The sequence below is a fragment of the Drosophila guanche genome, unplaced genomic scaffold (assembly GCF_900245975.1).
Source record: "Drosophila guanche unplaced genomic scaffold, DGUA_6, whole genome shotgun sequence".
NCBI classification, from domain to species: Eukaryota; Metazoa; Arthropoda; class Insecta; order Diptera; family Drosophilidae; genus Drosophila; species Drosophila guanche.
This window is the reverse complement of record NW_022995749.1, coordinates 4401368-4426678: the sequence shown is the minus strand read 5'-3', so window position 1 is coordinate 4426678 and position 25311 is coordinate 4401368. Positions and strand designations below refer to the sequence as shown.

At 41.4% G+C, this 25311-nt stretch overlaps 4 protein-coding genes across 5 annotated transcripts; 2 read left to right on the top strand and 2 right to left on the bottom strand.

The window, feature by feature from the left end:
• Positions 1–482: 482 nt before the first annotated feature.
• On the top strand, positions 483–1644 carry LOC117585295 (seminase-like). Its single transcript, XM_034274724.1, has one exon. The coding sequence runs from the start codon at positions 498–500 to the stop codon at positions 1581–1583; it is 1086 nt and encodes a 361-aa protein (XP_034130615.1). The 5' UTR covers positions 483–497; the 3' UTR covers positions 1584–1644.
• A 430-nt stretch (positions 1645–2074) lies between these two features.
• On the top strand, positions 2075–3657 carry LOC117585294 (protein HGH1 homolog). 2 transcript variants are annotated; one of them, XM_034274723.1, is made up of 5 exons: positions 2075–2231; positions 2341–2527; positions 2657–3098; positions 3168–3385; positions 3451–3657. In XM_034274723.1, exons 1-5 carry the CDS (start codon positions 2147–2149, stop codon positions 3560–3562), a joined length of 1044 nt encoding a protein of 347 aa, XP_034130614.1. In that variant the 5' UTR covers positions 2075–2146; the 3' UTR covers positions 3563–3657. The 2 variants fall into 2 exon arrangements, with proteins under 2 accessions (XP_034130614.1, XP_034130613.1); XM_034274722.1 differs by having other exon boundaries at positions 2076–2231; positions 2341–2528; positions 2595–3098.
• Positions 2166–5300, bottom strand: LOC117585296. Its single transcript, XM_034274725.1, has 3 exons — positions 5200–5300; positions 4683–5134; positions 2166–2171 (listed from the first exon to the last, which is right to left on the bottom strand). The coding sequence occupies exons 1-2, from the start codon at positions 5204–5206 to the stop codon at positions 4695–4697; spliced, it is 447 nt and encodes a 148-aa protein (XP_034130616.1). The 5' UTR covers positions 5207–5300; the 3' UTR covers positions 2166–2171; positions 4683–4694.
• A 1512-nt stretch (positions 5301–6812) lies between these two features.
• Positions 6813–22397, bottom strand: LOC117585554. Its single transcript, XM_034275078.1, has 5 exons — positions 22311–22397; positions 7693–7859; positions 7453–7629; positions 7267–7381; positions 6813–7185 (listed from the first exon to the last, which is right to left on the bottom strand). The coding sequence occupies exons 2-5, from the start codon at positions 7766–7768 to the stop codon at positions 7041–7043; spliced, it is 513 nt and encodes a 170-aa protein (XP_034130969.1). The 5' UTR covers positions 7769–7859; positions 22311–22397; the 3' UTR covers positions 6813–7040.
• Between the last annotated feature and the right edge of the window lie 2914 nt (positions 22398–25311).

The window sequence follows — 25311 nt, the reverse complement described above, 5'->3', positions numbered from 1 at the left end:
TTTGCTGTTTTGTTTCAGCATTTAAGAATCAATTAAGTGCGAAATTTATTGTGCGAAAACGCGTTAACGCTGCAAAACAATGACAGTCACTGTCGCCTCGAATGACTGCGCAAAAAAAAGCACAACGTTGATGGAGAGTTACTTTGAGTTACTTCAAGCACTTACGCACTCGTTTAGGGTGGAGATTGGTACTAAAAATAAGGCTACCCTTTGGGCCGCATTTATTTGTAGCCACTGAATCAACTGGTTCTGTTTTTTACTGATATTTTTACTGACTAAATATGGAAGCGAGCGGGCAGAAAAGTACGGGATTTTGATGGGCTAAGGTCTGAGGTTATGGCTTTCAAATCAATACTAAATACGAATAAATTCAATAAAAGCGTGGCCTGTGAGGTGCTGTAATTATGGTTAATATTTCTTAAAGCTGCTACAATTTCTTGGGTTAATTATTTCCCATAAAAACGTTCAACAGTAGGACCTGCCATAGACATAGTTCCATGGATCCCAACATCAATCAAAAGCCAAACCCTCCTCTGGTTTGTTTCTGCTTTAGTTCCACTTTGGATCCGCGACCCATTAACATGCACGTCCAAACAGCCCTGACATTTCAGCTTACAAAAATTAGACTTCTCCAGCTACAGTTTTGCCACAAAAACTTCCCAGCAGTTGCCCAACCCAAACGACCAGAGCCAGTGCCAGCCATGCAGCCCAAGTACAGGAATTTCCTCCACCTGCAGCTGCTGCTGCTGCTGCTGCCCTTCGCTTTGACAGCTAAGCCCAAGGCCATTGCCGCGAATCCCGATTTGCATGTCAAGCCAGCCGTGCGTACAGTCAACACAGATGGCTACCGGCTGACGGAGGGCGGCCACGTGGGCCGCTGGCTGCTGCACATTCTGATCGGGAATAGATTCGCCTGCGGCGCCTCCTACTACAGTCCGCTGTATGTGCTGACCTCGGCCAGCTGCTTGCACAGGCACCGCAAGAGGCTCGACACTGCGCGCGTGGAGCTCGTGGGTCCCGACTTGGATGGTTCGAGCAACTACGCGCTGATTGAGAGCGTTCATGTGCCCAACGGCTATCGCTATCCGGACAACTACATGGACATTGCGGTGGTGAAGCTGCGCAGGAGCCTGCAGGAGGACGAGCAGCACTTTGTGACGCTCTGCCAGCAGCCGCTGCGCAGCTACGAGAAGCTAACGGTGGTGGCCTGTGGCCTGGATCCCACGGACTCTACGGATCGCACCAGCACCGAGGATGTGGCGCTCATGGAGAAGCGCGACTGCGAGCCGCAGTATGAGAAACACAGGCTGAGGATCTCCGAGACGATTGCCTGTGCGCGTGAGTTCAATCGTGGCAGGTATCGCATGTACGAGTTCGGCTGCCCCGTCACCGCCGCCGGGGATCAGCTGTGCGGCATTGTGGCCTGGGGACCACAAATCGGTGGCGCACATCCTGGACTCTTCACAGACATCTATCAGGTCAAGGGATTCATCATTAGGGTGGTGAGTGGCATGCAGAACGACAGTCGACGGCTGGGAAGACGCACACGCAGCAGGAGACCAAAGATGGAGCGCAGTTGGTGAGCGTTCGCAAGGGTGCCTGAAAAATTGTATAAACATTAATAAACCATAATAAAATACAATACTTAACTTGGTCTGATGTTTTTAGCTGCTGCCTTTTGAGTAATTCTCGCAGCAATGTAAGTTTTTAATTTTGAATTTCAGCGCCCAATAATTGTCCTCTTGTGCTCAATGTCCAAAGCTCATTGCTATCAGATCAGCCAGCTTCTGTTGCACAGCGTTTCGCAGTAGTGGCTACAACTTATCGGTTGATTTACGTTTATCGCAGGAGAGAGTTTCCCTGGCTATCAACAGCGCGCGCAGCTATCTATATTTTGAATTAAAGGCGTTTTTAGTAAATTATTAAATTATTGTTGCAGAGTTCAAATTCTTTGCAAGCTATTAATATCAAATAGAACATCAAAATCGATCAATCTGATTTAAGACTACGGTATATTTTTTAAATGAGAATGTATATTTTGGTACACTTTTGTGGGCTGTGCGGTATATTGTATCGATAATTCCGCGGTCACACTGAAATAAAAAGAATTAACTATAATTTAAAATACATAAAAATACAAGCGAATATGGAAGTTGTGAGCGAACTGGTGCAGTTTATGCAGCCAAATCAACGGCTGGACCTCAAGGCGGTGGCTCTGACACACGTGCTGGGTGAGTGCAAGGCACAAACAGGTGGCAGGCCAACCATTGCCAGTCCACGTGCGGCATGTTTTGGTTTCTGTGTGAGCAACAGTGACGTCACATGCCATGCATTTTTCAGGTCTCACCGGCAGCGCCGAGGGCAAAGCGGCCATACTCGGCCTGGATGACTTGCTGATGGCCATCTTTGGGCTGACATACGACGAGAACCACACGGTGGCCAAGGATGCAGTGCTCAGCCTTATAAATCTCACGGCAGAGGAGGAGTGCGCCATCAAAGTGTTTCAGTTGGCCAAAAGAATCGAGCCGGTAAGAGGTGCAGCTACCCCCCTTAAAGGGAACACACTCATGGCCCCTCCCCTTGATTGTTTGCAGCCCTTTGCCATTGTGGAGGTGGCTGCCAAACACATTGGCGACGATCAGTCACCGCTGGCCGATCCCTGGAGCATGGTGCTCAGCAATCTGACTCGCGTCGAGAGCCTGGTGCACGAGATACTCGACATACTGGAGCGTGGCGAGCAGACGCTGCCGCGACTGGCCCAAGCCTTTGCCCAGTTGGACTTCAACAAGAAAAAGGCGCATCTCCACTACCTGGCGCCCATCTTTTGCAACCTGACGCAGGTGCCGCGCGGCCGTGAACTGTGCTGCCATGCGCGCTACCAGCTGCTGGAGAAGCTGCTGCCCTTTGCCTCGTACGAGGAGAATGTGGTGCGTCGCGGCGGCACCATTGGCATACTGAAGAACGTTTGCTTCGATGCGGTCTACCACAACGTGATACTAGGCGAAGATGACAACATACTGGTGGCCATACTGCAGCCACTGTGCGGCCCAGAGGAGTTTAGCGACGAGGAAAACGATATGCTGCCCATTGAGCTGCAGGTGAGTCGGCTATCCATCGTTCCAGTCACCCGGCTAAGCCTCGTCTCTCTCTCTCTCTCTCTCTCACAGTACCTGCCCGAAAGCAAGCGCCGTGAAACGGATCCAGATCTGCGCAAGATGCTGCTGGAATGCCTGCTCCAGCTGTGCTCCACGCGTCGCAGTCGTGAGATACTGCGTGCCAAGGGCGCCTATGAAATTCTGCGCGAATATCACAAGTGGGAGGCGCGCGTGGGCCTCGATCGTGACTGTCTGCTGGCCTGCGAGAATGTTGTGGATATTTTGATCAAGTGCGTGCAGCCGCAGAGTGCTCTATTCATGTGTCTCCTGTCTAACGCACTTTATTTTATTCCAGAAAAGAGGATGAAATCGGTTTGGATAACTACAAAAGCGTTGAGGTGCCCGCGGAGCAGGCCGAGAAATTTGTGCAGGAAGACGCGGACTATGTTAAGAGTCTTTTAGATTAAAGAACACCTAAATGTTGGACTGTAAATACGCGTAGTGTTAGTTAAACTATTGAATTTTCAATATAATGTATGCAATTGTTTTTTTTATTCAGAAATGCTGATAGTTCAGTTTTTTTTTGTAATGCTCCAAAAATTTGTTGCCCTAGAAAAGTTCACTTAAATGCAAGAGAAACAATTTCAATTTCGATTTCAAATTCTTAATTTTTGTGTTTGATTAGTTCAAGTAGCGCTTGACGATAGCTAGTTAGTTGCTCGGACTATCCTTTCTTTTTATTTTTGTATATGTATAAAGAGTTCTCTTAAGTGCTAAGGGGATACGCTTCTCGTATGAAACTTCAATTTATTTTTATAACAAACATTTGCTTGGTCGTCGTGTGTGAAGAGGGGGGTTTCGAGGTGCTTTTTTGATTAGTTTTGCGCTTAGTTATAGTTTTTTTTTAGTTGCACTGCAAGCAATCGATTTCAGCGGCATATGTGTGTATGTGTGTTTGTGTGTGTGTATTCTGTATGCAAAAACCTTTTTGTTCTATCAAAATTTGTGTGTGATTTGTTTGATTTTGAGGAAACCATTTGCAAGCTCGCTTGGACTCGAAAAAGTGTAAAAAGAAATACAAATTCTAACTGAAAATGTATACAAATATTCTGTATGTGTGTGTGTGTGCGCGTTGCTGTTGTTGCCTAGCTTTTGCAACTCGTAGAGTTGTTTAATAATTTGTTTAGTTGGTCCTATTGGTTCTTCTTCGTCTTCCATCTGCTTGCCATATCAAAAATTTAGTTAGACTTTAATATAATTATCTTCGCTAGGCTAGTTGCAAGTTGAGAACTTAGTCGTTAATTTATAGCACTACTACCATAATTATTTTGGTTTTTGTTAACTTAGAACTGTTTCCTGCATAAACGGTGGACTTTAGGGGAAAACTGCGAACACAGAGAGAGAGAGAGAGAGAGAGATATAGAGCGATCCCATACCTGGCCAATGAGCCACACTTATAAATAGAGCCAATAGATTTGCTAACGATAAGGTCTGGCCATTTTACAACCAATTTAGAAACAGATAAGCACCACTCGTACATCAGTTTTCTACGAAAAGTATCAAATTTATTTAGCGATTTACCAGAGGTCTGGGTTGCACCTATCTGGCCATCATGCGGCGCGACAGCACTTCGTAGGCGAAGAGCTTCACCTCCTCAGAGTCGTAGGGAATGTAGAGGCAACCGTGCGACGGATGCACCTTGCCCACGGTCAGAGATCCGGCGTGGTAGCCACGTCCCGCATACAGTGCCTCACCGTCGACATTTTGGCCAACCCTGACGGCGCCGGGCGGCACGTCACCGTTCTCCGCGGCCAGCCACTCGTAGTTGAGGCCACTGAGCGCCTCGTAGCTGTCCAGCTCCACCTCAGCGCCAGCATAGGCCACGTAGGCCTTGCCCTTGTTCGGGATCACCTTGGCCGGCAGCATGTCATTGTTGTAGAAGGCGCGTCCCACGTAGATGGTGTCGCCATCCGAATCGTGGCCAGCCACAACGGCGTTCTGGGGAACAATTCCGTTACTGTAGTGCAACCAAGAGTGACCTGTAAGGAGTGTGCATTGATTGAGGCTGGGAACCCTGAACTCCTGGCAGAGCAGCTCTTCTTACCATCCATTTCGTTCGTGCTGTAGCTTTGTACTAAGCATGCCCATAGCGAGGAAAGTATTGCTTGGGCGTGGAAAAACTTTATCAGCTTAGAACGGACACGATAACGAATCAGATGCACTCAGAATAAAGTATATATGCCAGTATATGAATTGATACTTTCTACCAAAAAATATGCCTAGTTACACCACACTCAAAGAAAGGAAATATGTTGTAGAATTTCTATTGCTGGACAGGATTTTTTTTAGAGATTTTCTGCCCCTACATTATTCTGTACTTTAAATTGAAGTTGAAATATTTGTTATCAAACATTTGAAGTCATTAAAATGTTGAAGGAATTTCTGTTCAGAGAATTGAAGACTGAATAATATATTTTAATAATTTCAAAGATGTAGAAATTCTCATTTAAATTATATTTGATATGTGGAAAAATTAATAGTCTGGATATAACAGGCTGTTTTTTCTTCTTGTAAAATACATTTTAAATACACATTTTATGTACTCCTCAGATATATTTTTTGCGCAAATGATTCTGTTATCTTCTTTATCAAATATTTGAAGTCATCATAGAACAGAATAAACTGCCAATGAAGCATGAATTGCACACATTTAAATGTAAATATTCAATGAAGAAATTGCTTAAAAAATATCTAAAATGAAGAAAAGTGTAAATCTTCTTGCTAGAAAAATTAGTTCATACTTTTTCTTTGAGTGTGGTGACTCAATGTACACCCAAAAGCGGTAACTCTGAACGAATTGGTGTCTGCGCCCATACATTGATAACCCTATAAAGAATCTATTTACCTTTTTTTTGTCATTTATGACTAGCTTTTATGGCTTGATTTAAGGCGTGTGCATAAGCCGGCATAGACTAGTTCCTCTTTAATGGGTTAAAAGAATTAGTGACCCACTTGAATGAAATAGTTTCCCTGTTTCTTGCTAAATTGATAATATTTTGGAGCAAATTCCTGGCTCTCTGTGTTCGCTGGTTCGCAGTTTTCCCTTACACTCTTAGCCCACTAATTTATTTATACACAATTGTTTTCTTTAATCTATTAATCTGGCCTAAAATTCAGCGTTCATTGTAACAAATTAATTTCAATTTGCTTTCATTATGTTTATGTATTTACAATAGTCATCTAGGGAGGCGAAAAATACTCCAAACGCGTTCGCATATAAATTGAAAAAACATTTTGCTTTACGTTTTACCCCCCGCGTGCGTTAATTGTGAAACTTAGCAGCGATAGCACATTAAAATCTAGTTTTCATTTTGCTTAGAAGCTAAAAATAATTGCAATTAGAATTTGAATTAAGATCGCATTTGGTTGTGCCTTTGATTCTTTGACTCTTTCGACTCCGCGAATGCTTTTAGCATACAAGACTCTCTGCGCTTCGTGTTCAATTCAATTATTGTTAGATAGTTGTTGTTGAGTATTCATTCATTTCGTTTATAAATCACATAATTGCTTGATGAAATTCCATAAAAAATATGCACTCCATGGGCCACACTGTGCGGTATCGAGCGTGTCCTTGCTGCGCTGCTCCTTGCTCAGGCGGTGGCTGTGGTCGTGGCTCTGGTGCAATTATTGTAACGTGCAATCCTAGACACTGAGAGAGTTTTTTTTTGTTTTATAAAGAGTGTCAGGAGGTATGACATGCAGGTAGGGGTGGCATTGCCGAACCAAAAGGGGGAACAAAAAAGATATTTCCACTCGCAGCTCGCAGAATTATATTAAATGCTTTTCCACGCTCTTTTTCCCACTTCATTTTTCCAATATCTGCTTAACATTTATGGGTTCTTCGCCAGCACATCTGGCGCATCCTTATGGTTGCCACTTCTATTGCTACCTTGCAGCTGCCAGCAGCAAAACCGCAATGCTTAGCAGGTGCCGCATCAGCGCCTCCACCCTCGCTGGATGCTGCCGCCGCGAGGTGGCCGTGTTGCAGGCATCCGCATCGCTGCAGCTCTGCAGGCAGCCATGCACGTATCTGTGGGGAAGCGTAAAAAAGTGCATGAAAAAAATGTCGAATAATGTTATCAGTTATCGTAGTTGCTGGTTTCTATTTTACCTATTATCGTAATAAAACTTTCCACAGTGCGACATGCGAACTAGCTCGGTGTCTGTGGTGAGGGTGCCGCTGTCCAGGGCACAGCCACGCACCGTTATCGTTTCGCCGGTGTCATCTGCAGGCAGGGGAAATATAAATTATATTAATGCCATGCATCTCATTCATCAAGTGAGAAACTGCACTTACCATAATAGCCGGCGATCTTAATGCAGGCCGTGGCCGGAAAGAGTCCATCGCGGCCCTTGCGTCCACCCATGCAGGGCGACTCGAGTATGGCCGTGGAGTAGTTGTTGTGGAACGGATCATCGCACGCCTTGTTGGCCCCATTGTACGAGACGCACTTGAAGCAGTCTATGCAGTAGCCTGTCGTACGAAAGACACATCAAAATTCGATTGGCATCATTCTGATTAATTCAGAGCACTTACCGCTCCTGACGAGCAGCACGAGCAGCAGCAGGGACAGGCATCCGAGGATTTCCATGATTGAAGTGGGCGCTGCCATTGCTCAAGGCTTCAGGGCTTCAGTCGGGCACAATCACAGAACTCACAGAATAAGGCCATCGACGGATAACGGACACACCACGTGGCTCATGCTGCAAGCAAAAAGGGAAATTCATCAAAATTAGCAAATGGATTGAAGACTCTTCCTCCAAAGTGCTTAAAGTGCTGCCAAAGTTGTTCGATTTCTGCCGAAAAAGTACTCGCTTCAATGCTTAAAAAGCTCATAAAAAGTTGAACGACAAAAAACCCAGAAAACCGATGGTCATAAAAATTATATCCACAATCCGCAGATTTGCAATTTCAGCGAGTGACACGGAGAGCAGGCACCGGCACCGGCACCCACCACAAAAGACAGAAAGCCAAGAAAAATTAATGGCAATAAATTGCACAATGCCGCCGCCCGCCATTCCGTGACACAATTTCTCCTCGCACTTCTTTTTCTTCTTTTTGTTTTTCGCCCTGCGTGTTCCATATTTTTATTGCCGAAGTGTAAATAATTGCTTTTCAGTCGATTTTCGTGTCGAATGCGCGCCATGTGCTTGCTCTCTCTCCGCTGGCATTCCGCTGGCTTTCCTTTCTTTTTTTGGGGCTCCTCATTCCATGCTTTCCTTTTTTGGGGTTCCTTTTAATGGCCACTGTGATGGCCCAAGGTGATCTGCTCTGTTTGGGTCAATCTTTTGTGCGGGTTGGTTTCGTTTTTTCTGTTTTTGTTCCTTCGAATTATGACAAATGATTTTGACTTACGGGCTGTAACTGTAGTTAAGATTGGTGCTCGAAATTTATGGGCATTATGCGTGTAGATTAAGTGGATGATTTGAGGATGATGCGTGAGACGTGAGACAAAAAGAGAGGGTGACTGCTGCAATAACCCTTGCAAATAGTTCGATTTCTTATGGAGATGCTAAAGGGATAATGTATATGGGCAGCATATTCAGCCATCAATCATTATACGAATATAATTTCTCTTCAAATCAAAATCAAATTTATGATTACATCCACAGCAGACTTTGAACATTTCCAGCGAATTAAAACACATTTTGTGTGGATCAATTTTTATTGGAAATTATGGCACTGGCATTTAAGTGGCTCAAAATCCACACGAGTCCACCGGGGACATGCGAGTGGAGGTGTAACATCCTGTGCAGCCGCAAAATCCTCTGCATTAATTATGTGATTTTGAGTGTGTCTATCTGTGGATTGGTTTGGTTGCAATCTGACTGAATCTGTCAAAGTTTTGACACTTTGAACAGCACCGAAAATGAAATTATGTTTTGGGTGTTAGCCTGAAAATGAGGTGATTGATTGCTGTGCTACGGCCTTGTGGTATCTGCATAATGTAATTAAAGGCAGCTGCTAAGTCAGACAGCTACCAATAAAGTTGCCTGCAAGGTAAAGAGATTTGTAATTAAATCGTAAGAGCTTCAATCGGCTTAGAAGTCTGCTGTCGTGCCAATATAATTATGTGTACATCTAGTTGCAAATTAACCACCAAGCAGTCGAACGAGCTGCCAGGTACAATGTCCTTCCAGAGGGCAGGGAAAGAACGAGGCGGATCGGATCGGATCGGAGCGGAACGGAGCGGAAGTGGTAGTCAATGGCAGTGTTGACGGAAACGGAAGTCGATGCCGCCCCTCCATCCTGCCCGGCTTCTAGCCTTTAGCCAAATGAATTTCACCTTTTGTTCCCTCTGTGTTTGCCTTCGTTCAATGCATGGAACACTATAATACTCCCCTTGCTCTCTGTGTCTGTGGCTAATAAATACCTTATATATGTATAGAAAATGTCTGCCATTGTCCTCGCTTAACGACCGTCAATGTACACAGTGAGTGCTCCTCTTGCCAGTACTTAATCAATTGTGTGGCTTTGCCATGGGGCCTTTTGGGGGACCAAGCCCCACAATCGAATCAGGAATGAAAGACACCAAACGGACAGCCGCCAGTCAACTTTCTTTGGCAGCTGGCTGCCACATCGTTACTTTTACGACAAGAGACAAAACAAAGCCAAAGGCAGTTAGGAAAGTGTGTCTGTGTGTGCGTTGTCAAACAATTAAAATCCGTACGTTAAAATTGTCCTTAGACAGGAGACATTTAGTAAGCTGCTCTCGAAAATTGTACAACAAAGTTTGTGCGGCCATTTAATCGCTTATTCATGGACCAACTTGCCCTGTGGGCGAGCATTAAAAATGAAAAATGAACTTAAAGTTGGTGCCCCAAAATCTGCATTTGACAAAGAGCCGGCGCGCTCAATTGGAGGCCATTAATCTCTTAATCTCTGCCTGTTAATGGCAAGCCAGGGGTAGTACAACCTCATTAGGCTGTGGGTCAGATTTGATTAAGTGACCAACACCTGGGGACCAGATTGGGCTACAAAAATGAGCGGCCAGCTAGGGTTAAAAAAAATGAAGGGCAACATTATATTACATTACATTACATTACCCTTCTCAGGGATGTTTATATTTGCCATTTCACTTCATTCAACGATAATCCTGCAGCGCCAGATAAGCCCCATTTCAATCGTCACTGAAGAGGGTGACAAGTTCTGGGTTTTATTTTCTATAACTGCCTAGATTCTATTTCTATTAAAATTCGTCATACTGCGCAGTAATCTCCTGCACACACGTCAGTCATTTCTTTGGCCTTTCCTTGGGTTGCCTTTTTGGCAGTTTACTACCAAAAAAAAAAAAAAAACGTTGATAAAAATGATTGCCGCATTAAATGTATGTAGCTCATAATTTTCCATCGCCCAGCCATCGTCATGGCATGTGCTTTCAAGGCCAATTAACTTCTAATGACCCCGACTATTTATGGACTGTGGATGGGTGTACCAAAAAACTGAAATGTTCGGGACACACGTAAAGCGATTGGGCATTCGATTTATGTCCTGGATCGGACAGAGGGCTTACATTGATATGGGTTCGGTTGCCGATGTGGGAGTGCGGAAATATTTGTCGTTGGGCTTACAGCCCATGCTTACCGGTAGTTAAGCCGCCCATAAGCCTTTCCATGCTGCTGATTTTGTTGTTTTAAAGTTTCCAATCAATGATAGTTCGGACCATCAAGCCAATTTAAAATCATATGTGTGGGAACTTGAGCCATTAAATCTATATAATCCTTGCCACTGAGGGGGGGTACAAATTCAAGTGGAAAAGTCAGCTTATGCAAACACAAATATTGATGGTCTCAACCAGCATGGGGATACATGACACTCGTATTGATTGCAGAATGCTATTGAATCTGGTGGGAATTGAATTTTCTGTTCTTTTCTTTTCTGACTAACTTTTGGCACAAATAAAATTCTCTTTTAAAGTTTTTCAACTTCCGGAAAGTTTGTCAGTTTCCACTGAAATTTAAATGAGACTGACTAATTTTCACTTGAGTAAAACGTACGGCAACGTGGCACTTTGTCTGCAGAATTGAGGTCAATGGTCTGTAAAATATAATTAATTCAGTGAAGAGGTCAGCTCTTGTCTGCATTTGAGTTGGCTGTTCCTGGAGCTTGAAGCTGCTTAAGACATTTGAATGGAGCTTCTTGGAGCAGCTTCTAACTGACACGAAGGCCGCTGCTCTGTTTGCTGCGCTGTCTGGCTAAGTGAGACTGTGATAATTGTGTGATAAAGTGGTTTTAGTCAGCACACACTAAAAATAAATAAATACAAATGTATTCATGTTAAAAAATTAATTGTATATTAAAGAGAATATTTATTGCATATTTAAATTATCTTCATTCACTTTGCTTAAGATTTCTTTGATTTAAACACACATTTTTTGCCAGTGTAACCTTGGCTCCTAATGTGTGTCTGCAATGTTCACTGATTCTCAACCACAATTGGTTGAACAACAACCCATAATCGATGCTCTTCTGAACGCGTCTGTCACTCAACGCTGCCACTCGCCTTTTGCATTGTTGTTCAGCTCTCAATGCCCCACACGCTTCAATGGTCAAACGCAAAAGGGAACAGAACATAGTCAGCAGGTAAAGGTAACTCAGATACAATCCTTAGCGCTCTCTTCCTCTGTATTTTCAGAGCTTAGAAAACACATTTAATTGCTGGTTTACTCTGCTCTTCTGCTGGTCAACTAAATTAATGAATTTACTCTGCACTTTAACCATCGCTATTTCCGTGGGTTGTGGGGGGCAGCCGCATAGCCTGTTGTTTGCTTTATCCACTTTTACTGTTTTGCCTGCTGTTGCGGTTTTTAGTTAATAGACAAACAGGACAATGACAATGGGGCTGCTGGCTGTCGCTGCCTTTCGGTACATTCCTTGCAATTAATTTAATTATTTTCTAAATATTTGATCTTGGCTCTCAGCGGGATTTGTTCATTAACTAAAAGTTGGGTAAGCAAAAGCGTAGCTGAGATTAATTTAGGAAATTGCAATAGACAATTTTAGTTTGTTTTTACTTCAGCTAGAGCTAGTCTTGAAACCCTTTAATTATTCCATGAATCATGATCTTTTAAAGCAGGAAAAGTTCTTTTAAATTCCTTTTGGTGTGCAAAAGTTTTTGCACAAGGAACTCAATCAAAAGTTCGGTTGAGTGTATAACCGAATGACATATTGAGTAACTGAGTGAATTGCCACAAACGGAAAGTTTTCATGACACACAAAACCCATCCATGTGCCATGTGCCCCAAAGGGTTTTGAAAATTTCAAAGTGTTAAGTTCAATGTTTTAATGAACATGTCAGTCTTCTTTAGTGGGTAAAATAAAAATTACTAAAAAATAAGTATTGCCTTTTACATCTGTCAGCTTAAAAACAACAAATAAATTTCATGCTATGCACACAGAATGTGGTTCCAGTTCGATTTTTTCTAACATTTGATGACATTTTGACAACACAAAAATCCAATTAAATGCAAAACTTCCATCCGAGTGTAAAGAAACGTCCTTTGGGGTTGAGGAATTCAATGCATTTCAATGAGGATAACCAGCAAAGTGTGACACACATGTAGAAAGAGGACTAAGCTCATGTAAGCTGCCATAGTCATAGTCTTGCCACAATTTATTAGATTTACAGGCAACATTTTGAGTGCACAACACAGAACGCAATGAAGCTGAAAGCGGATGTGTGGCAGCCACACAAAAATGCATGAACAATCTCAATCTCCTCAACAGCTTGCAAAGACATTTCCATTTTAAATAGTTTCCAAACTACAACAAAAGCAAATTTATGCTCAGTTAGTGTGCAAATGTTTCAATTTAATTGTCTGCATGCTGAGTTAATTAATTGAATACAATTCAAAGGCCAATTAGCACAAATGACGAAATGGCACTGATGGCAGCAGGTGCAGGAATTTTCATTATTAATTGCTGGCATTAAATATTAATGCTGATCAAATGTAAGGCAAATAACGAGGAGAATTCGTGTGCTTTAGTTGAAGAGAGGAATGAAAAGAGTGCATTTCGTAAGAGTAAAATGCAGAAAAAATCTTAAGGAACTTTTAAACTTTTTCTCGCTGCTTCCCCATTACTTTTTCTCCTTTTCTTTCATTTTGCCCCTTTCTATATATTTTTAACAGGTGTACACACAATGTTTCTTAGTTTTTTCTACGCTTTCTACAGACTTTTCAGAATGCCATAAACTGCAAAAGTTGCAAAATCTCGCTGGCAATGTGGAAATGTTTTTCTCCGGTGGCATTTGGATTTTTAGTGTGAATTTAGCTACTAAAAATTCGTTACTATTTTCCGAGAATTCTCCGGGGAAAAATACGCAGCAAAACCAACAGATTGATGACAAGGGTGCGGTAGTTAAATGTAAATTGGAGATACAGAAAAATCTTGGAGGAAATTGATAAAATATTTTGTGGTGTCTGAAGATGTTCTCAGACATGCAACTTCAAAACAGAAGCCGTGAGCTGCAAAGAAGATTAATGACAACGGCTGCCAATTTGAGGCACTCCTCAGCAAAATGTCAGATTTGATTTGATTGAAAAGTTACACCCCCCGTTCCAGATAACAGTTAATAATTCACTTTTCCACCCAACTCTTTTGCAAAGTTTACAAAAAAAAAAGAAGGAGAACCACTTAAAAGAATCGTATATTGTTGAAATTTCAAATTCCATTACAAATACACAATTCAATTTGTCTGAGTACAGAAACGGAAAAATAATTACGGCGTGCTGCGAACACGTAATGAACTTGTTCAAATTCAGCCGAAGGAAGGCAGGCGGGCAGTGGATGGGATATGGAAAGCTGCCGTAAAATTATGAAATGCCGTTGAAAATGAAGAAAGTTGTTTGCCATTTAAGTGAAACTTTTGCTGTGAAACTTTGGCCAAGAAGAGAAGTTTTTCAATACGCGATTCGGTGCCCTGCCAAAAACAATCCACAGCGAATTCAGTCAAGGGGATAAATGTCTTGAAGAAGAAGCAGAAGTTAAAGAGGTTTAAGTTGGGGGAAAAAAAACGAGAAGAGAGTCTGAGAGTGGAGCGGCTGCCAAGGACACGCAACACAGAACCCAACACAACACAATTTATGATCAGCCAATAAAAATAATTGAAAAAATCATCAACATGGAGTGAAACTGCACGCAGCGCGGCGTCAGGCAGTCAATGGCCAATGGCACTTGGAGTAATGAACCCAAGGATGTCGAGGTCCTCGTCCTCGTCCTCGTCGCAGACGCAGCCAACGCCTTCATCGATTGAAGTCGGCAAAATCGAAGTGAAATCGATGCCACCACAAGGCACTACCAAACCATGTTGTTTATGTGGAAGGAAAGTACATATAGAAGCCGCAATAAAAATCGAGACGAGCATAAAAGGGCATCAGGAAACGGGAATATATGTAAAAAATAAAAAAAAAGGAAACCAGGAAGTCGTCGGTGACGGCAGCCTTCAGGCCTACTCCATTTGTTTTGGGTTAAAGGTTTGAAATAAATAATATATGGGGGCTGCTGCTGCTGTTTCCGTTCTCAGGACAGGGCGTGGCTGCTATGCGGCTGAAATAAAAATAAATATTGCATAAGCCATTCATGTTTGACTTACTGCTATGTTTGAAACATTTCATAAAAGGGTTTACATCAATCAGATAGATGGCTGCACATATGTTGGGGCATGAGTTGGCTTCAACTGTGTAAACTGTACACGCATTTGACATTTACTTTGGTCGCTTTATGAGTGCGTTTAATAATACTATAAAAAGTACGAAATTTATTACTTGTTTAGAGTGCTAAAAGTACTTGTATTGCTGCATAATTTTTCCAGCGAGTTTTGTTCCTTATTTTGTGCGCAAATTTAACAGCGTCAGGTTTCCCTTCTTGACTCGACTTCAAACACACTTGAGGCTCATTTTCTTCGCCACAAAAAAACTTGAGAGCGTCAAATTTCACAGCTTTTTCAGCTCTTTGGGGTTAACCTCAATTTTACTTTCAAGTCTGAGTTTTTGTTTAATGCTGAAATTGTATTTAATTTTGCTTTAAGTTCTAAAAATTTGTAAAAGAATTATAGCAAAAATTGCAAATTAATATTAATTTTTCTGCCGCCTTTTTTCTACCAAAAATGTGAATAAAACAAATATTAATTAACAAAAGTCACATCAGGGATTATAACAGCACCTTAACGGGTCCTATGAAGCCATGAATTTAATTTTTGTGCAGCGAACTTTTTTGTTCACACCTTCAGCTGGCTCTGTGAGGTACACACTGGCGCACCTTCTCCAGGGATTGGGATAGACAAGCAAACCTGAGGCAAAAAGTCAGCGACCACAGCCAGAGTGACCCTCTGTGCACTCGCACTCCCTCCCCATTTTTGTTGTTTCCTGTTACTCGACAAAGTTTGATTAAAAAGCCGTCAACGGAGCAACTCAACCTGCAACAGGACAGATTGGATTGGCAGTCCGGGACATTTGGGTTTATTTCGGGCACGTTAACCAGCTGAAAGGAGTTTTCAATCTGAGTGCAACTCTTGATGCTTGCTGGCGCTGAGGCTGTTCCGATGATTGAATGGAATGGAAATGGGTTGCATTTTTGGTAAAGGAGGCAACATACATTGGTTTCAGATGCTCTAAAAATGTTACCAAAGCTTTTCCACCTATTTTATAGTTACCCCCACTGCATACTCAAAGTGAGAGAAAAAGATCTCCATCGTCAGCTCATTAATCTCATCAATGCACAGCACGAAAGCACTCCCACTTTATACACAATTCAGCATATGTTTTCTTATTTACTGATTATTTACCATTCAAGTTCATTTATTTATACCGAAAGACTTTTGAAAAATATTTACGTAAATACAGCAAAATTCAAAGTGAACCAAAACACTAAACAGAAGTGGCCAAGAAAATGAGTAAAGTGAAGCTCGGAGAGGCGCAGGCAGGCCAATAAAATCCCCTAAATTTGCATAATTATTCAAGCAAAATTTCATTAGCACTCGAATGCCTGAGGCTCAGCAAGAAGGTCTCAGGGGAGCTGCAGAGAATTTCAATAATTGTGCGACATTTTGTTGGAATTAGCTGGCAAATGTTAATAAGGAGATTTTTCATTATTATTTTGTACACGCCGTAATTTCTGCAATACTTTTTATTATCACAATAAATCACAACAAAAATATTTACGATACACACGAGGCAGGAGAAAGCAGAAAGAAAACACCAAACACATCCGCCAAACGGAAGCAATCTACGCAACATTTTGAGGCAGCAATCTTGCCCCCTACTGACTCTTTCCGCTGCCATTTCCTTCAGCACTTGCCCCTGGCAATTGGCGTTTCATCTCGTATCTCATCAACCCTTTTTCTTGTCTTTTGTTCTTTTTATGCACGGGAAATTTAAAAATAAAACAACTTTACCTGGCAACTCATTTGAATAATGGCAGTTGGGGGCCATCTTCTAAACAAAGAAACGTTGCACTGAACGTACTTGATTTTGCTTAAAAAAATGCTATATCTTTCGTCAATTTTTCATTTCTGATGAGGCACTTCCGTAACCTACAGGCAAATGCGTTTGTTAGCGGATAGCGAGTGAAAGCAGAGACTTAATCCAACTGCTGAAATGGCTGCAAACACCTTATTAATGATGGTAATTTAGGTACACATTATTCATTGTCGTCTCTGTGCTGTAACACCTGAAGAAAGTGCCAGCAGGAAAGGATATAAAGTTGCCAGCAAGTGACGACTTTACAGCCACTTGGGGGAATCCTACTTTGAGTGGAAAGATTGGCTCACAGAATCGAGCTATCTTAGTTTTGTTTTATTTGCTGTGTTTCTCTATAGTGACAGGACTGTGCCCATGTAACACTGTGAAAATTGGTTTAGTGACTTTAGCTTTATGGCCAGAACGTGCGTACAATCGTGGCAAAAGGGATAATGAAAGTGGCAACCAATTAGAGTCCAACTAAACGATCTGAAACAGCAAAACTGAGGTGTCAGGAAAGTCAGTCAGTAGCCTAAAAGACTACTAAAAAACAGAACTCAAAAACAGACAACAACATAAAACGAAACTGTGGCCAAACAGCAGAGAAAAAAAATAACTAGCAATAAAAGCCATAAACCAACAAAACAACAAAAACACACAACAGCTACAATGAAATGCCAAACTTTTGCACACAGAGAGAGAGAGAGAGACGAATGAAATGAAAGCAAAAAGTTTTGCTATGCTAGTTTTAAAAATTTAAACAATAGCCAGACCCCAAAGGGAATATGGGTCTTCTGTTCCCCAGAGTAAGGAGCAAAAAAAAAAAATAATAATAAACCAACAGAACACAGAAAACACAGAGCAAACAGCAACAAACTACGAGGAGCACAACAAGCATCAGCTACAAAATGGGAAAGTTTCGTTGAGAGGAGCGGAGAGGAGCGTGCCACATGGAGTCCTGTGAAATTTCTTGCCAGGCACTTTTCTACCCAACATCTGTGATGTAGTTTTCAAAGGGGATATTATTATTGTCCGTAGCAGCTGTCTCCAGCATTTAATTTTGCGTAGAGTACAATTAATGAGCTGACCAGCAGACAAGCTGCTTCTTTGTGGTCTGGTCCCTTTGAAGTGGTCTGGCAATTGTCCTCAAATTAACTTCAAGTACAGCATAATTCTGATGAATTTGTGTAACTACAAACACGATGATTGAAGAACAAATATCAGCAAAGATAGTATCAAAAGGTTGCTCAAAGGTTACCCGACTGAGGCCTCACCTTTACAATACATTTTGCACGTCATTAATCTTACGTTGCAACATCGTTTGGGTTCTTCCCCATTTTCCATTTCTGTTTCTCTGTTTGCTTTGACACTTTTGCTTTTGTTGATATTACAGAACGGGTGGGAGGCAAAACCCGACTGAGGGCCAAACTTTGGCCTCTCTCACTTTCATGTTTATGTTTGTTCTTCCCCCAGAAATGTTGCGAAATGTTGCAGCAAGGGGTTCACGGGCTGATAGCCATATTGCATGTCCTGGATGGGTGTTGGCAGCAAATCTTTGTCTCCGTGTGCCACATTCTCCGCTGTAAGTTTCCCTTTTGCAATTTATTACATTTTCTGCAATATTTTTGTGACCTGCTATCTAGCATTGAAGCCGGAAACACCCTGGATATTATGAATATGCTACTATATGACTTAAGCTTGCTCCTAATACAGTTTGAAGCCATTTAATTAAAAAACTCTATTGTTTTCCATTGTCTCACTCAGGGTCCAGCCATGGTCCATTTCCCTGATGAAAACTAACTTTTTTGGGTAGCTCAAAACATGAGGAAAAACAAAGCCCAGGCCAACATCGATTAGCCCAAGCAACACGTACTCCATTTTTATTGAATTGGACGCCGGAGAGTCCAGCAGCTACAGGCGAGCAAATGAAATGTCAGAAACGATTACCAAAGCAAACAAGCAAAGCCACAAAAGCAAAGGGAAATGAAGAGAACACAAAAAGGTAAAAGAAAGGCAACAAAATGAGAAAAAGAAAAACACAAAAGTGAATAAGAAGCTAAAATGTAAATCGACAGCAATCATAAGATTAGAATCGTGTCTCTAACTCGATGATCTTTGATCTCCACTGCTGAAAATGTGCACTGCTAATGGTAACAGATGGCTCTTCAAATAGCTAGGAGACAGTTCCTGAATAAGTGCCAATGTTATGGCCATTAGATCCATTCGGCCCATGTCAATTGCATCATTAATAATGGCCATGCGACAGATGCAACCTGACAGAGCCTGACAGAGTCCAGCAGCTGACAGTCCTCTTCACCACTGATGTCCGCTCATATATGAATGAATTCGAGGACGCCAGCTCCAGTGTATGTTTTGTGTGTTTTGAGTAATGGCTGGCATTTACGGCCAGAGATTTGCAGACAATACTCGGACTCCCAGGAAGGGGTGAAAGACTCGCACATGACCCACCCAGAAAGGAGTGAAAAATGTCAAAACTAACTTTCATTCAAGTGTTGAAGCATGGACGTGTTTTGCATTTCAAAGTAGCCACAAAATACAATGCCCTCAAGTATGTCATTTGACCACTTTTTGCTCTTATTTCAGCATCGCTTCGACTGGATGACTTGGATGCCTTTTATTTATTGTAGAAATTACCCAAAGGCCACAGTTTTAAAGAGGAATATAATAGTCCAAGAAGACTCTTATAATATTTAACATTATCTGAAAAATAATAACAGACGATCCAGAGCCGCACGGATAAGTGACAAAAAGTAACACAACAAAAATATATGCAGAGCTGGAGGAATCTTTATGGCTTCAAGAGATTTGCATATGAAAGGCCCAACGCATATACCGAGAGCGGAGAAGATATTGCCAGAAGGCAGCAACAGGAGAGGCCTTAGTGTGCTAAGCCAGGCCACACAGAGCAATCGCTGCAGGACGCCATAAAATATGTAAATTACGGAGCAGTCAATGCTGGGGGAAACTAAGGTGCCGCAATCTATGTATGTAAACTGTTTTCATCGTGTACGATGTGTGGGCAGGGACCCTACACACAGTGCCAAGACAGAAAATAGGGAAAGCCCATAAATTTCCCAGCCAAGAACGTCAAAATTATAATTTACTTCCGCAGCAAACAGCAAGAAAAATATTATGCAGACAACAACAAAGAATACAAAATAAAAACCGCATTCCTCAACCACTGATTGTTATTGTTTTTTGTGGTTTAGCAAAATTCAAATTTCATTACGAGCCAAAGGAAGAATTTGAATTTCGTTGAAGGCGGGCAGGGTGCAGGAGGGGCTGGGTGCATAAGGACAATCAAATATACGACAAGCAAATGATATGCATGAGTTTTCTTTGGCATTTCGAAACAAGTTTTGCCACCTCGCCGTCGGCACTTGGCACTCAAAAAAAGTTGTGCTTAGATTTTAGAACTTTGCTGTAAAACCCGGGACATAAAGCTATTAACTTGATGAAGTTGTCTTTTGGAAAACAAATTGTCTTTTTGTAAGAATTTGGTTGCCTTTACTTAACTTTAATTCGAAATTGTAGCAACAATTTAAAGCCAAGTTTCCTTCCTTAAATCCTATATTTACGGGACATTGAAGACATCGAATCATCCTCCCAACTGTTGAATCTGTCAGCTTTTCTGTCACTTATCTTCACAAAACAGTTCAAATGCTCCTCAAACTCCTCAAACAATCCATTTTGATATGAGCGTGTGACAGTTCCGAAAGGATTTCATATTCAATCCGACACCGATCAATGGATGTCAATTTTCCACCTGAGCAGCGTAAAGAAAGGTGAAAACATGAAAATCCAATTGCTGTCGAAGAAACAAACTCAAAACATTCGACATGGAAATCCTTTTTAACGTAGACTAACAACGTAGACTTTTGCCAGTGGGAGAGTGAAAAAGCCCTGGAAAATTGTTTTTCCATTGTTTTTTTTCGCCGTATGTTCAAATGTTAAGAGGTTTCTTCGTCTAGTCAGAATATAATCCCTAGAAGGAGATGTTTTTTTTTATGTGGGAGTAGAGCTGAATGGCTAAAGGTTTTTTGTGGTTTTTCATTTAGGGAATCGGTTCGATAATTGTGGAGATTGTTCAACAAATCAAATGGCATCCAATAGCCGTATTATCCGCCAGCATAATTATTTGAGTTACTTATCCAACATCTGGCATCGCAGATAAGTCAAAGCAAATGATAATTTTCTCAATTTCAACTCCGCCAGACGGATGACACACAAACACAGCATGGAAAGCATAAATTTCAAAGCGTTGCATTACAGACAGACAGAATGACAACATGACAGACTGAAGCAATGACAGTTGCATGGAGCTACAAACGATTCATGCATTCCTTCGTGCTGTCTTGACACTGAGAAATGGTTCCTTGGATGTGGGTTGCAGGCTCCTTTCCTACGCTTCGTGAACAGGCAACATCATCATTATGGATAGAGACAGCAGCTGGTCCCCCAAGCAGAATTCCAGACATTTCTAGAGACCCAACACCTACACCTCGCCCACTCCCTGCCACATGTTCAGCTGAAAAAGTGGCAAACTATAGCGCGTATCCCTTTCGCACCTCGGGTTCTGTTTCCTCGCTGTTAATCCTGATGCGAGCCAAAGGTGTGGCTTTGATTCTGTTGCAACTATCACCATTTACTTGACATCTCGCTGTGTAATGTTTCAAATCGGAATCCTGCGGACTGCTGCTGATTGCCAGGGGCATCTAGATGTCAGCAATATATCAATTAAATGAGAAATACCTTGAGTATGCAGTCTGTATGCCACTCCCGGCACTGCCACACTCTGCTGTGGCTTGCAAAAATATTTGTTGTTAACCTTACTAACGATATACAAACAGATCTGACAGCCTGAACCTATTGACAGCATGACAGCAATTGAATCTTATGCAAATTTGTGCCGAAATGAAAACAAAATCTCTGTCTTTTTTCCGAAAACAAACTGTGAAAGCGAGATAGAGGGAAGAGCAATGCTCTGCGACCATCAAAATAACACACACAAAATGTGCCAATGTTGTCTGGCTGCTGTCATTTCAGTTCAACATTTCAGCAAATTGGCTTTATATGACAGCCAAATGTGTGTGTAATTATTCCTGTCGTCTGTCGAAATGGATGGGGCGGGGTATCTTCGGTCATTCTGTACCCCCAACAATTATTATGATGGTGGATTAAAGCCTCACACACACACTAATACTTTTGGGTCACGCGTGTGTACTAAAAGTGGACTTGGGGTTCACTTTAGCTACGTGACTGTTGGTAATTTTCATTCACACTGCGTATACGTAATACAAAATTGTCCTGATGCACCACTAACGCACGACATTTGCGAGTGGTTTTGGGTTCCTTTTGGGCCCCACAATACAGGTTCCACATGGGATTTGCTCTGTCTACCGTTTCATCGCATTTAGCCATATTATTATGGCAGCCCCCCAACGTTTAGCTGCTAACACAATGTTGCCAGGTTACAGGTTCTTTTGTTGTTGTTGTTTCCCCACTGTTTTTCTCTGTTTTCTCTTCTTTTATTGTTTTATGTGTATTGTTTATTACCCTTTTATTGTTATTTCTGGTACATACTTTTGCCTCCATGAAATTATGTATAAAAGGCAAATATTCAGCAAAGTTCGAAATATAATTTGTGGTAAAATTTAATAATATTTTGCTACTTACTTTAAATTTTTGTTTATTCCAATGAAATTCTATAATTGATTAGAATTCGGTGATCTTTGTGGCAGCAGTTCGTTACTTTGATTATTATTATACATTTTTCGTAGTTTTTGGTTTAGGGTTTCAATTAATTCATACAGTAAACAGTTCACATCACACGAATTTGAATGGGAATATAAAAAATAATTTAAATAAAAGAGCCACTCGACTATTCATTTATTCCACCAGCGTTTATTACTCGCATGTTCACTGCGAAGCGGGTCGATTTTGGTTGTGTATTAAAATAAAGCACACGTGAGTAATTGTGGGTGAAAGGCCTTTGGCGTGTCGCTTCTGGGCTAGTGAAAAGGTCGGTAACAAATAAAGGCCGCAAAGAGTGTGAATGAATGGGTACGAGTACGAGTATATATGTACGTGAATGACTGTATGTAAAGGTATTGTATGTAGGTTAACAGGGAATACAATTGATCTATTTATTTACTTTCGCTTTTCTGCTATTTCCATGCACTGTTTTATTGTTTTATTTTGCTGCTCTTTACGTAGTTCTGCCACGTGGCGTAATGTTCTGTGACGTACCGTGCCACTCCGTTGCGTTGCTCATGAAAGCCGCATAATGACTGAAGTCTCGTCGGACCGTCGACAGAGACTGTGGAAGTGGCAGCGGCAGCGGCAGCTCTGCCAACTTCGACGCACGCATTCAGAGTCTGCGCAGGAAAAGCCGTGAAAATGAAAACAAATTTAACACGCAAATGGTGTCAGATGGTCTTAAAGCGGGTTCCAAAGTTTTCTTGGGTCGTATAACAATTTATAGTTCCTACCTGAAAGTAAAGAAAAATATGATTTAATTTATAATAATTTTACTTATACTTTGCATAATTTAAGGCATAATAAATATTTATCTATTTCTGCTAACATCAAAGCCAACTAATTTCTGCAACAAAGGCAACTTTTGATTACACCTCGGAACTTAATTGAGTGCAGAGTTTTTATTTGTACTTTTTCGTGCATTGTTTGCTTTTGATTATGTGTGTTTCTGTGCTTTCATTATCCTATTTTTAACTTTTGCTGTTTACATTGTCGAACAGCATTCATGTGCTGTAGCTGGATCACTGTACCCGAACAGCTACAAGCCAAAGTAATCACATTAAAAATCGGGGAAAATCTTTGTGAATTACGCAAAATAATTAATGTGATTCTGCATTAAATTTGCCACAACTGCTGCCTTTTTATAATTTTTGTAATTAACAGCAAGCAATGCGAATATTTTCGTAAAAGTATGGCACCTTTTCAGTTATATTTAGATGAATGATTGCAACCTTCAAACAGAAAACATTTTAGACTCCACTCAAAATAAACCCAAAGTCAGAAATGTAAGAATTCGAAGGCTTCTTCCCCACCGTTCATTCACCTTTGTGGGTAAATGTAACTCGCAAGCATCAATGTAAAGCTCGTGTTTCCACCTCATTGCTTTGCCTGACTGTTGCTCCTCAGGTGAGAAATCACCTTCATTCATCAGTGTCAGATTGAATATAAAAACCTTTTCTGGTCAGCCGACAGCAGAAATTATGTTTCCTGCATCTGCTCTAAATAAATAATTGAACTGTGACAGGAAGGTTGAGATTTCTTGTAATTGGTTATACCCTTAGCTTTTGGTATTGTGGATTAAAAGTATCTGTGGGGGTGCCATGTTAATGCTCTTCTTATCGATCACTTTTTAAGGTTGAGGCATTTCATTTCTTACACCTGCAGTCAGTTGATTGCCAAGTCTACAAATGCTTTTCTACAGAATTTAATTTGCATACCTAATGCAGCCTTTAAGCTATCCTTTAACACACATTCCGAGTCTGTTACGAAAGTCTGTGTACACCTTACATTGAAATACTTTTAAGTGTATCCCTCTTAGAAGCTTTTCAGCTTCGTTTATTTATATGCAAAGCACACGACAGCCAGCCAGGATTTTTCAGGCATATCCCTTCTATTATTATCGTCGCCTGCTGAATTATTCAGCTACCGCCTCCCGTTCCGTTCTATTTCCGAGTGGTAAACGATATTTTAAATATTAAAATGGTTCGACGTTATGCGGCTTCAACTATTTGTACTAGCTGCCAGCTGGCACGAATCCATTTTTTCGTTCCTTTTTCCATTCATCCATTTCCGCCACAATTACAGCTACATTGTGTGGTGGTGGTGGCCCTTTGCCAGATGTTGCCACAATCATGAAGCGTAATAAAAGTCCACAGCCAGTATGTACTTGGGTCCATCCTTGGCATAATGAGACATAACAAAGGTTCCCATTTTTTTGTGTGGCAAAGATACGCCTTATTGGCTGCTAACAGGACAATTGCTGGAGGACATTCGCAGACACTTACTTTGGCATGCCAGACAGCCAAAAAGTGGCACAATCTTACAGCAAACTGTGTACCAGTTGCGCAGTCATCTGGTTTGTATTGATTACACAATGCAGACGATAGACAGATCCTGCACAAGGTTAACAGACATGAATTGTAATATTTTTTTAATGTTTTATTGCTAAGAGAAATCCTAAGCAAAGATTTCTATATTTAAAGGCATGCAGACTTCCTCTGGCAGGGAAATATTTGTTTTAATTTGATTCAATGACTCAACGGAAGACCATTTCCAATCCATTTTTGCTTTAATTATCTGCATTCTTTCTGTATCTTTTCATGATTTTAATGACTGGTACTGTCTTTGTTTATTTCGCCCACTTCTACATAGTTCCAGAGTATTTCCTTTCCCTCTTTCGAGCATTTCCAGTTTGCTTACACATAAAAGTATAAACATTTAGGGGCAAGAGTTCTTGGGAAAAACATCTACAGACCGCGGGAAGTGCTTGAATTAGCCACTCTTAGTTCTACAAATCATTTATGGATCATATATAACACTAAACGTAGCCATTAAAGCAGACCATCTCTCAAGCAATTTCATTATAAATGGTAAATAGCAAATTAATAAGAAAAAACATCTGGCAAAAATGTTCTAGATG